The sequence below is a fragment of the Papaver somniferum genome, unplaced genomic scaffold, assembly GCF_003573695.1.
Source record: "Papaver somniferum cultivar HN1 unplaced genomic scaffold, ASM357369v1 unplaced-scaffold_104, whole genome shotgun sequence".
NCBI classification, from domain to species: domain Eukaryota; kingdom Viridiplantae; phylum Streptophyta; class Magnoliopsida; order Ranunculales; family Papaveraceae; genus Papaver; species Papaver somniferum.
Genome location: NW_020619270.1, coordinates 1,431,706 through 1,445,423, shown reverse-complemented (window position 1 = coordinate 1,445,423; position 13,718 = coordinate 1,431,706). Strand labels below are relative to the sequence as shown.

Here is a 13,718-nt window from a genome sequence, read left to right as displayed (position 1 = left end):
TAGTGGGAATTTATACCATCTCAAGGTACTGTTGGAAATAGTGGAGGGCTGATGACAATCTGGGATAACTCTATGTTAGAGTTGTTAGATAAGAGATTATGAGTTAATTCAATCTCTTGTTTATTTTGCTTTCGAAATAATGGTTATAAACTCATTCACACAAATGTGTACCCTCCATGTGAATACAATTTGCGTGAAGATTTTTGGAGGGACTTAGCTGAGGCCAGACAATGGTCAGCCGAGCCATGGTGTTTTGCAGGGGATGTTAATGCGGTAAGAAGTGATGCGGAGAGGAACATGGTGGGAGGAGACACAAGAAATATGAGTCCACTGAATGATTTTATCATGGAGCAGGAATTGATCGATTTACCTCTAAATGGTGGTGCATATACTTGGAGTAATAAACATGATTAGTCGCTACTTTGCAGACTAGCCAGATTCTTGGTGTGCACTAACTTTGATGCTAAGTTTGTTAACGCAACTCAAACTGTGTTGGTTAGAACGGTGTCGGATCATAATCCTTTGTTGTTGAACTTATCTCCTGGAGTTAACACTAAAGCAAGCTTTAAGATAGATAACCATTGGCTTAAACATCCGGATTTTGTTAGGAAAGTGGAGATGTGGTGGAATACGATGGTGCTTGTTGGATCGCCTGATTATGTGTTGTTTAGGAAACTTCAGAACCTGAAGTTTTTTATCAAATCTTGGAGCAAAGAAGATTTTGGAAATGTCAGGAAGGAGGAAGATATTCCAACGGAGAAAATCAAGATTTTATATCAAGCTGAAGAGACGACAATTTTGTTGCATGACCAGTTAAGAGAGTGTGGTGAGCTGTTGGTTAAACTCGACAATGTTAAGGTGAGCGTGAATGGCGTATTAAAGGGAGAAGGTGCAAGGATTCAGAGAGGGTGACAAAAACACAAAATATTTTCATAAAATTGCAAATGCTAAAAGGAGAAGAAATTGCATAACTAAATTGGAGGCGGGAGGTGTGGATGTGTTTAATCAGGAGGTGATTAAGAAGGAGCTACAACAGTATTACACTACCCTTTTTACGTCTAAGGATCTAGTTTCTCCAACTTTTGAGAATCTAATTTTTAAAAACATTGATGCAGTGCAACATGAGTGGATAGAGCGTCCTTTTGAAGAGGATGAAGTGTTGGGTGCTTTTAAGAGTTGTGGTGCTAACAAAGCACCATGGCCAGATGGGTATAGTATGGAGTTCTTTAAAGCGTAAGTTATGGCAGCTTTTAATGAATTCCATGGAAAGGAAAGGTTAGATAGGAGACTGAATAAGGCTTTCATGAAACTAATTCCCAAGAAAGAAGACTCGGCAACGGTTAAAGATTTTAGATCATTGAGTCTAATTAGCAGTTTTTATAAGATTATATCCAAGCTACTTGCGGATAGGATCAAGACTGTGATGCCTAGTTTGATTTCAAATGCTCAAGGTGCCTTCATCAAAAATAAACAAATTCTGGATAGTATACTCATAGCTAATGAGTGTATTGATAGCAGACTAAGGCATAAGAAGCCGTGGATTTTATGTAAGATAGACATGGAGAAGGCCTTTGATAATCTTAATTGGCCTTCCCTATTTACTATCTTAAAGAAGAATGGTTTTGGAATGAAGTGGATAATCTGGATTGAATGGTGTGTAAAAGAAGCTCAGTTTTCTCTTTTAGTTAATGGTGAAGCTACAAACTTAATAAGACCTACTAAAGGAATAAGGAAAGGTGATCCTTTGTCGCCATTCTTATTCCTCCTAGTAGTGGAAGTTCTTTCTATGTTACTCAATGAAGCTGCGGTGGACAACATGATTGGTTGTTTTCAGGTAGTGGAAGATGGAACAGTGGTATCTCATATGTAATTTGCGGATGATGCAATACTAATGATAAATGCTACAAGGGAGGAGGTTAGGAGGCTGTTGATTATTTTTCTAATGTTTGAGGTGTTGACTGGATTGAAGTTGAACTTAGAAAAGAGCTCGATGACAAGTATAAGAGCTGATGAGTTTGTGGAGGAGTTAGCTATGGAGTTAGGCTGTAAAACTGATGCATTACCTATTACGTATTTAGGTATTCCAATTGGAGCTTGCAAGAGAAGTGCGTCCATCTGGGAGGTGGTGATTGAGAGGATGAAGAAAAAGCTGACACCTTGGAAAAGGAAGTTTCTCAACAAAGCAAGTAGAGTAACTCCTATCAAAAGTTCTCTACAGAGTATTGCAACATATTTTCTTTCGGTGTATTACCTTCCTGTTTCAGTGGAGAAGAGGTTGAACAGTATAATGCATAAATTTCTATGGGGGGAGGATGATGAAACTAAGAAGATGAGCTGGGTATCTTGGAAACGTGTTTGCAAGACAAAGAGAAAATGAGGTTTAGGTATTAGAAATTTGAGAAGGATCAACAGATCATTATTGACAAAGTGGCATGCGAGATATAGTAGAGAAAAAACTGCCTCGTGGAGGAAGATAATTTGTGAAAAATCAAAGTCTAATGCCTCCTTTTTAGTTCCCTTGCAGGTCACGGAACCAATGGGTCGTAGTATATGGTACGGGATTTTGCAGGCTAGTAAAGACTTTTATGATGCTGTGAATATTCGAGTGCAGAATGGGAAATCTGTTAGGTTTTGGCAAGACTGGTGGATCGAAAAAAGAGCCCTAAAGGATCAATATCCAAGACTATATAGTATTAGCAAACATAAGCATGAATCTATTGCTAATATGAAAAGTGGAAGTGGGGTTGGAACTTTGAGTTTGCTAGAGATCTGAATGCAGCGGAGAAAATTGATTTACTTGAGATAAAATTCGATATAAGAAACGTGATCCTGTTTTAGGATTTGGAAAATGAATTTGATGGGGTGTGCACTACTAAATATTTATATACAAAGCTTAAGGAGGGAGATGAATATTGGGATTTTGCTCAGATATCACATAGTAAGATGGCGCCTCTGAAGGTGTTGTTTTTTATATGGGATGCACTGCACAAATCAGTTCCTACTAGATGTATGCTGCAACACAGAGGTGTGACAGTGAGCTCGACTTTATGCCTGTTTTGCAACAGAGAAGAGGAGACTCTCGACCACATGCTTTTACACTGCAGCTGGGTGAAGGAGATATGAGACTATTTCAGGGCGTCTGGTCAGGTTAATTGGGTTTTTAATGCACAGTTCGATGCTTGCTTACAAAGTTGGAAGATACGAGGAGCCTCAAGGAAACTGAAGACAGTTTGGCACCTGATTCCGTTTGCAGTTTGTTGGGAGATTTGTCTCGAAAGGAACATCAGGGTACATGGTGGAAGAGTAAAAGATAAGGAGGAGTTGATGTATGCAGTTAAGCTAGACATTGTCCTGTGCAGTTCAAGCACTGAGATTTTCAAGAACTATTCTTCAACACAATTGTTGTTTCAATGGGAAGAGAGTATGGTTATAAGATAACTCTATGTATTTTAGTTTGATGGTTTGGAGATAAATATCCTTTGTATATAGCCTTGTACATACTATTTTCTTTTAATACAACGTTTTTCATTCAAAAACAAATCTCCAGATTGGACGGGTTGGGTGCCTCACACCTTCCCAGCCCGTGTTTTGATTCTCGGACTGAATCTCTGAAATTTGAACCAATACTTCCTTTTGGGTCCCAACTCCCTAAGTTGAGTGTCGACTTCCCCTAATAATAATTTCTTTACGTGATTCCTATTTAGATATTTAGAGATCTTAACGGATTTCGACGGTATCCACAGTGGCGACTTCACTGGGGACATTGATAATCTAACTCGAAAAATAATTGGGATTTTTAGGGTTTTGATTTTACACTACACGGTATTTGCACACACACGTGCACGCACCCATTTTCATATTTGCATTTCATTTCGCATCGTCCGAAGTCCGATTTATAGGAAAATCCGTGGCTAGTAAGCTGAACCCACTGGGCGTTATCAGCCGAACCACCACAAGCCTTAGCCTAGTACCAAAGAAGACTAGTTTCGACTACGTCTAAGGTATATTCTGCTAAGGTAACCCAAGCCTACCCAAAAGTTAGTAAAACCCGCATGCACGTGCATTAATTATAAATTGCATTCATTGTTGCACAAAATCCGAGGCAAACGCACCCTTGTGTTACCATATATTCTTTTGTTTACTTGAAAAATAGGAACATGACCGGCTCAGGAAATAAATGTTGAGACTTAATCCCAATAAATGTACATTCGGGGTAAAATCAGGAAAGCTACTAGGGTTCATTGTCAGCAATACAAGAATAGAAGTTGATCCAGAGAAAGCGAATGCAATCATCAATATGCCTCCCCCCAAGAACGAGAAGGAAGTGCGAGGTTTTCTAGGAAGAATTCAATATATCAGTCGATTCATCGCGCAACTAACTCCGGTTTGTGCACCAATCTTTAAATTGCTGAGAAAGAACTCGCCAAAGGAGTGGAATGAAGAGTGTCAAGAGGCATTTGATCAGATAAAGAAGTATTTGTCCAATCCACCTGTGTTGGTCCCTCCGGTTCCTGGGAAACCATTGTTGTTGTATTTATCGGTAACTGACTCATCAATGGGGGAAGTTTTAGGACAATATGACGAAGATGGTAAGAAAGAGCAGGCAATATACTATATCAGCAAGACATTGTCCGGATACGAATCAAAATATTCCACATTAGAGAAAACATGCCTTGCCCTTATCTGGGCTACTCAACGGCTTAGACATTACATGGTATCTCATTCAGTGCAGTTGTTATCAAGGATGGACCCGCTTAAATATCTATTTGCAAAGCCAATGATCTCAGGGAGAACGGCCAGGTGGCAGTTGTTGCTAGAAGAATTTGACATCACTTATGTGACACAAAAGTCAATAAAGGAAAGAGAAATAGCGGATCACTTAGCAACACAACCTATTCCAAATTGTGAGACACCCATAACAGAATTTCCCAACGAACATATTCTTGTTGCTGAACAAGATGATGAAGGTGAATTATGGAGGATGTATTTCGATGGAGCAATGAACCCAGTTGGTAAAGGAACAGGGGAAATTTTGATATCTCTTGATGAGGTACGCATTCCAATTTCCGTTCGATTGAATTTCAATTGTACCAACAACATGGCTGAATATGAAGCATGGATTGCTGCCTTAGAATTATCCGCCAAAAAGTTGGAGGTATATGGAGATTCCTTGTTGATTGTCAACCAAACACAAAAAGTCTGGAAGATCAAAGAAGAAAAGCTAGTTCCATACCATGAATGCCTTATGAAGTTGGTGGAGAAGTTTGGTTGCATTAATTTTCATCATCTTTATAGACACAAGAATCAGTTTGCAATGCATTAGCCATTTTAGCATCACTAATCCCAATCCCAGGAGATTCCACAGTCAAACCCATCGAGGTGGCACGAAGAGAGCGACCAACTTACTGTTATGCGGTCGAGATTGAAGCAGAAATGCCAAACGGAGACCCATGGTATCGAGATATCAAAAAGTACTTAGAAGACCGAAATATTCCTGACGGATTTAGCAAAAAAGAGCGTCGTTACATACAACGCATGTCTTTTCAATTTATCATTCTCGGAGGAGCGCTTTATAAAAAATCTTATGATGGGATTTTGCTGAGGTGTGTAGATGGAGATGAAGCTCGACGCCTTCTTAATGAGGTACATGAAGGAATCTGCGGTCCGCACATGAATGGACACATGTTATCCAGGAAAATTCTTCGGATGGGGTATTATTGGACAACAATGGAATCAGATTGCTTCAAGTACGTGAAAAGGTGCCATAAATGCCAAATACATGCCAACTTGTTACATTTTCCACCAACTTAGTTGCATCCTCTTACATCACCATGGCCTTTTTCTGTCTGGGGCATTGATGTACTTGGGAAATTGGATCCTTCCGCGTCAAATGGACATGAGTACATCATAGTGGCAATTGATTATTTTACAAAGTGGGTGGAGACAATATCTGTAAAGAATCCTACGAGGAATCAGACTGTTAAATTCCTCACAAACAACATCATATGTCGTTACAGATTGCCAAATGAGATTATATCAGATAATGGATCCAATTTTGTTAGCAAGGAGGTAAAAAGGGAGTGTGAAAAGTACAAGATCCAGCTAATCAACTCAACCGTTTACATGTCGCAAACCAACGGTGCTGTGGAAGCTGCAAATAAGACATTAGGCAGAATTTTGAAGAAGATGACATAAACATATAAAGATTGGAGTGATAAGTTACCTTATGCATTATGGGCCTATCGTATATAGATACGTACATCCACTGGTATGATTCTGTACTCTTTGGTTTATGGCACATAAGCATTTTTGCCCGTTGAAGTTGAAATTCCCACCTTACGAGTGATAAAGGAAGGCACTGTACCTGAAGATGAATGGATAGAGTCGAAGGTTCAACAGCTGAATTTGATCGATGAAAAGAGGATACATGTCGCATGTCATGCACAGGCTTACCAAGAGAGGGTAGCTCGAAGTTTCAGCAAGAAGGTTCATTCGCGAGGCTTAAAGGAAGGAGATATAGTGCCTAAAGAAGTCAGACCTATAAAACATTCTGACCCAAGAGGAAAGTTCAAGCCTAATAGGGAGGGTCCATACATCATCAAAAGTATATACCCAGGATCCGCAGTCCGGTTAACTGATCTGGACGGACGAGAAGAGCCGAATCTCACAAATGTCGACCAACTGAAGAAATACCGCACCTAAGGTAAGTACTCAAATCTATCTAAGGGCGCGAACGCTCATAAAATTTAAGGATATTTTTTTTAGAAGTCCAATATCTCTCTCATGGTGTCATAGTCTGGGGGCAGAGTCGTCATTAAGTTTGGTCCCTTCGTCAGTCAGTAAAAAAAAATCTAGGGGCAAAGTCGTCATTATGTTGAGCCTCGTAATTTTTTTTTTTTTATTTTCAGTTTTATAGTGTCAAAAAAAAAAGAAAAAAAAAATCAGGAAAATCAGTTTTATAGTGTCGGGAAAATCAGAAAGGAGGCACCTCCATCATCATACTGGGCCTAAGACAAGTCTCAGTCTTCTATTTCAGTTTTGTTGAAGTCATGCAATTTAGAGAGATATATGTTAGTCTATTTGTATGTTATCATTAGTCCTGTACAACATCTCCTAAAGTTCTATGAGCAACGGACATCCAAACGGGTAAATTTGAAAAAAAAGAAATGGAAAAAAGAAAAGAAAAAAAATGTAGTTAATAAACATCCACTTGAGAAAATTGGTCGACATTTGAAGAAATCAAAGAAGATAGTCAACATTTGAAGAAATCAAAGAAGAATAAGAAGTATCGAGGAGAAATGGTCAACAATTGAAGGAGTTCGAAAAGAGTGGTAAGCCGCATGATGAAACAAGGATAGAAGAAGGTAAGCTAGCATATATGTACTCGGGAATTTTTGGGCAAAACATCAAACAGTTGGGGATGGTTGGAAGTGGTCAGATTGACTCTTGAAAATTCGACGGTGCCGGTGTAATACCAGTGTTCTCCTTCCCTACACGGTAAATCAGGAAGTTGGGATCTTATGTATCATAATCAGGTATTATTGTTTTCAATTTTATAAAGGAAGACTAGAAAGACAACTTTTGATAAGAATTAATCTTCCAGCCTTGTTCAAAAATTTTCTCTTCCACATTGGCAACTTTTCCTCCATCCTCTGAATCACATCATCCCATATTGCAATGCTTCTTGTTGTAACTCCCAAAGGAAGCCCAAAATATTTTATTGGGAAGACTTCTACCTTACAACCAAGTTCAATTGCCAATTCAGAAATAGACTCATCTGCACCCACACTAATCATAAAACTTTTATCCAAATTCAATCTCATTCCAGTCAGCATCTCAAAAGTAGACAAAATAAGAAGCAGCCTTCTAACTTCTACAACATCAGCATTCAAGAAAATCAGAGTATCATCTGCAAACTGCAAATGAGAAATCTGAATACCATTCTCAGCTACCACAAAACCATGAATTTGATTTATTTGTACTGCATCTTCCAGTAATTTAGACAAAACCTCCACCACTAGCAGAAATATAAAAGGAGACATTGCATCTCCTTGCCTTAGACCTTTTTGTTGGTTTAAACTTCTCACTAGAACTTCCATTGACTAATACAGAAATATTAGAAGAAGTAATACACCATTCCAACCAAGAAATCCATTTGTCACCAAAGCCATGTTTTTTAAGAATACAAAAAAGAGCTTTCCGTTTGACATTATCAAAAGCTTTTTCCATGTCAATTTTGCACAAAATACCTGGAATTTTAGCCTTCAATCTGCTGTCAATACATTCACCTGCCACCAACACACCATCCAATATTTGCGTCTCTTTAATGAAAGCTCCCTGAAAATCAGATATTAAAACAGGCATTGCTACTTTCAATCTGTTAGACAAAACCTTAGGTAACATTTTATAAGCACTCCCCAACAAGCTTAATGGCCAGAAATCTCAATGAGAACAAGTATCCTCCTTCTTAGGAATCAAAGTCAGAAAAGAACAATTTAACCTCCAATCCCAGCTACTATATGTATGAAATTCCACCATCATCTTCATGAAATCATCCTTTATAATGTGCCAGCACTTCTTATAAAATTCCAGAGAAAAGCCATCTGGACCAGGTGACTTATTTGTACCCATGTGCTTTATCACATCAAAAACCTCTTCTTCACTAAATTCTCTTTCCATCCAAACCTTTAACTCCTCTTCGATAACTAGAAAATGCAAATTGTTCATTGTGAAAGAAACATCATCATGTGCAGTAAAAAGAGAAACAAAATAACTCCTCATTTCTTCCTTGATAACACCTTGATCAAAGCAATCAACACCATCAATCTGCAGTTTAGCTATTGTGTTTCTCCTTCTCCTAGAATTATCTTTTTATGAAAATAAGAAGTGTTTTACTCACCCCATTTGAACTGATTCTGCTTTGCCCTTAAAAACCACTTCCTAGCTTCTAAAACAGAAATTGAATCAAGTTTTATTGCATTATCAAGTCTCTCCTACCACTGCAAATCAGTTAACCTCCCATTTTCCTCTTCTTGATCCAAAGATCCAATTTTTAAAGTAAGATCATTCTTATTCTTAGTAACAGACCCAAATTCTTAAATACTCCAACTTTTAAGAAAAAAAATTCAGATTTTGAAGTTTCTTAAAGAATACAAAGCTAGCACCTCCCTGAAAATCCATTGTTCTCCACCAAATCTCCACCTTTTTCACAAAATCTTTATGAAAAATCTAATGATTTTCAAATTTATAATATGGCTTACTAGCAGTCCCAGGTGTAGACACCCTAATTTCGCACAAATGTTGGGTCTAAATTAAAAATGTTGTCGCAAACCGAATCTAGCAACGATGCACTGTAAGCCCAAATATACCTTTACAAGTAAAATGGAACCGAGTAAGTTGGACAAAATGAACTCATAGAGTTCGTCCACTTTTGAAAATCCACCAATTAGTACCAAAGGTCCTTAGTTGGACGTCCATATAGTGCGACCATGTTTTGTGTCCACTAAGTCCTTAGCTGGACGTCCATATCTTCCTTGTAGTGCGACAAATGTTAAAGGTCCATCAGTGTTGAGATTATCAGTCCCACATTGTCTGGATTTCTAAGATCCTGCGGTTTATAATCCTTTGGACCTCTCCACTCATTGCCAATTAGTTTTGAGTTGGATGTCCGAATTCTAACATGGTATCAGAGCAGACTATTTGCGACGATTCATTAGACCGCGTCTTTACTCCGCGTCACCCGATTTAATTGTCCACGTGTTAGACCCAACGAGGCTACACGTGATGGGGCGTGTTGAGATTATTAGTCCCACATTGTTTGGGCAATCTAAGATCCTGCGGTTAATAATCCTTAGGGCCTCTCCACTCATGGCCAATTGGTTTTGAGTTGGATGCCCGTATTCTAACATGGTATCAGAGCAGGCTATTTGTGTCGAGTCAAATGACCGCACCTTTACTCCGCGTTACCCGATTTATTGTTCCACATGTTAGACCCAACGAGACTACACGTGAGGGGGCGTGTTGAGATTATTAGTCCCACATTGTCTGGGTTTCTAAGATCCTGCGGTTTATAATCCTTTGGGCCTCTCCACTCATTGCCAATTGGTTTTGAGTTGGATGCCCGAATTCTAACAATCAGAACCTGTCCATTCCCATGAGTATAAGCTAGTCATTTGCATTTAGCTAGTCGTCCTACCAAATGTCGACATCTTTTTTAGGTTCCTTTGTTCTCAAGTCTTTCCTTCCAACTAAGATTCTGGGCTTAAATGAAATCTTTTGCATTTTGGTAATAATATCCAATGAATTTATGAAATAGTGAATGGGTCATTTGACCAAAAACGTATATTTTCCGATTGAAATGGACGTGTAACAATTTGGTTTGAGTGAAATGGACGGTTGACACGTCGTTTTAATTTAGACAATTGTACCCCACTAGTTTCTTTAACATTAAACACATCGTCTTCATCTCTTTACTCTCTTTCTTCTTCCACCATCTTCATCAACAAAAAACCCAACACCACCATGATCAATATTAGCGTCTCCACCTCCATCAGCATCTCGTTCTCCACAATCACAAACACCAACAACAACATCATCAACACCACAGCCATAAAAACCAACAACATATCATCTCCACCACCGCAAACAACAAACTCACCATCAAAGATACCACCACCAACAACAACATCATCGTATTCCTTCATTATCCCGACCACTACAAACTCCAGCAACACCATCGTTGAAAGCGCCACCAATATCATATTTTTGTTGTTGAAAATATCCTAATTAAATTGAGGTTAATTTCTCGGATTGATTGAAGCTAATTAAAAGAATTGGGTTTTGTTTTTTTATCAATTTCACAAGTTGAGTAAGTTTCCTATACCCAATTTTGATAAAAGCCCTAATTTTTTTTATGCATTTGAATGAATGTTTCATATATCTTGTGTTATTGCTGGATGAAACTGGTTTCCACAGGATGAGCCTTGTTTCATCATTTGTTGCTACTAGTTGAGTTTGTTGTACATCTTATGTTTTACTGGATGAAACTGGTTTCATCTTGAGTTTCCACAGGATGAGCCTGGTTTCATCATTTGTTGCTATTAAATGAATGTTTTGTACATCTTCCTGTTTTAGATTGGACTGAATTAAGTTTCATCCTATTTTTATACTAGGATGAAATTGGTTTCATCTTGTTTTATATTGGGTTGAATTTGGTTTCACCCATTTTTAACTAAGATGAAACTGGTTTCATCTTGAGTCTCCACAGGATGAGCGCGGTTTCATCATTTGTTGCTACTAGATGAATGTTTTGTCCATCTTCCTGTTTTAGATTGGACTGCATTTAGTTTCATCCAATTTTTATACTAGGATGAAATTGGTTTCATCTTGTTTTATATTGGGTTGAATTTGGTTTCGCCCATTTTTAACTAAGATGAAACTGGTTTCATCTTGTTTAAAATGGTTAATGTTTGGTATTCATGTCATTGATGTTTAAGAATTTGGAAGTTTTGGATGTGTGATAATCAGATTTTCTGTCAGTTACCTTCATTTGGTTCCATACCTATAATTCAGTATGATGGTAATTTTAGGGAATGTCTTTTTTGTTGAAATTTCTTTGTTCTTTACCATCCACCTAAAACCAAAATGGAAATAATAGAATACTGATTGTTTTGCTCTATTTTGTACTTGAGCAGAGAAGGTCGATGCCACATAAAGGAAATGAGTAGTATGTGGTGGTTAATAGAGCAGAAGTTTGGGGAGTGGAAACTATGTCGTGCACATCCAAAATAGTTAATAGAAAAATATCTTAGTTTAACGGATATTTTAGGTAGAACAAGCTTTATTTTATTTTTTTTCCTGGGTGAAATATCCAAAATGGATAATTGAACAGTATTTTTTCTGATTCATGTCCATATAAACAATATCAAAATGTACAAATCTATTTCATCCATGAATTGTTGGTTTTGGTCTTTTTAACCAATTTTGTGTTTATGAAAATGAGAATAATATTTTTGAAAATGAGTAATAATATTTAGGTTTTAGAGTTCAACTGTTTGTTATTAGACATTGAATCCTAGGGCCTTAGTTGATTAGAGGAGGCTATAAATATGGAGCTTTTCCATGAGTCGAGGAGGAGAAATTTGAGAGAGGGAGGCATACTAGTGCGAGAGTATTCAAAGAGATTAGGAGAGACTAAAAAATTCATTTTTGCAAGGAGAGACACGATTGAAACCGGTAGTACTGTGTTGCTAGATTCGATACGCGGAGGTATCATCTGTTGGTTCGCATACACCCAAGTTAGGTTTTATCAATCTGCGAAACAGGTATAAAGCATAACCCTTTCCATACGTGGGGTGATCTCTGTACTTTCTATGTAGTCATTAACATGAAGAAATAAATGAAATACCATCTGTTTGTTCGCTTATGTACTGAAGGTGGTTGTTCTTTTCAACATAAGATTATTGCTTAATTTGTTTATGAGATATCTTTAGTGTTGGCTCTATTATTTGTCATCGGTTTATAAGTTGATTACTCTTGCATCCAAGAAATAGGAAAGATCATCGCATACGTACGTTTGGCAAGTCTCTATTATACTAGATCCACTTTTCTTTGCATGTTTATTTGTCCTCTGTGCTGCTGATGTGTGCATGAATTTTGGTTGATCTGTCTTCACATGTTTTGCTGCATTCGTGGCGGTTGCTTGTCAAGTCATTTACAGACTAGGTGTTGAGAGATTAGTAGTCTTCATGCAGTGCTAGTAATATATTGTGTTCGGAATTCATCATTCTATATGGTCATTGTTGGCATGCTATCAGTGATTTAAGGAAATACTTTTATGCTTGGCTTATACGGTATGAAAACATGTCTTACTTCGTAATAATAATGATGATGCTATGTTGATCAATCGTTGATAATTGATAACCCTTTCGCGTTTGCTGTTCCACTAGATTTTGGATAATAATAATTGATTGATAATGCGTTCCAGTTCCGTTGGATTTGAATAATAATAATGATAATATTGGTTTGAGTGAGTGAAATATTTGGTGGTTGTTCCATGAGATTTTGAATAATAATAATAATAATAATAATAATAATAATAATAATAATAAAAACCCTCATAGGCACCTTCCATAATGATAATATTGTGTTGGTTCTCAGCTTGTAGCTAGGTTACCAACACCTTCCATGTAATATTACTATTTTTCCTATTTTCAATAAAAGTCCTCAGAGGCACGTTTCATAATAATAATAATAATAATAATAATAATAATGGGTCCTAGCTCAGCCGGTCAATCCCGTTCTTCAAAGGTGATGCGTTTCAGGAGGTCCCAGGTTCGAGTCTTCGATGGCGTAACATTGCAGGAATTAACATGGAAGGTGTTGTTAGCTTGCCCCCCTTGTGTCACAATCTCGCCCCCCAGTCCGCCGTTTCGGCTCCCCTTGGCAAGGTTACCCATGAGGCCCGCTGGTAGGCTAGCACAACAACCTGTTCAATTCGTTGGAGCCTAGCATGTTAGGCTTCCAACTAGTTTCATGTAATCATCGTTCTCCCATTAATGGAAAAATATTAAAAAAAAAATAATAAAAAAAAATAAAATAATAATAATAAAACGGCCACCTAGCTCAGCTGGTCATCTCCGTTTTTTAAAGTTTCATGCGCTTCAGGAGGTTCCAAATTCGAGCCTCCAATGACGTAATATTGCAGGAATTAACATGAA

At 37.7% G+C, this 13,718-nt stretch overlaps 1 protein-coding gene across 1 annotated transcript; it reads left to right on the top strand.

The window, feature by feature from the left end:
• Positions 1–4,177: 4,177 nt before the first annotated feature.
• LOC113327588 lies at positions 4,178–6,195 on the top strand. Its single transcript, XM_026574764.1, has 3 exons — positions 4,178–5,155; positions 5,296–5,643; positions 5,812–6,195. Exons 1-3 carry the CDS (start codon positions 4,178–4,180, stop codon positions 6,193–6,195), a joined length of 1,710 nt encoding a protein of 569 aa, XP_026430549.1.
• The last annotated feature ends 7,523 nt before the right edge of the window (positions 6,196–13,718 follow it).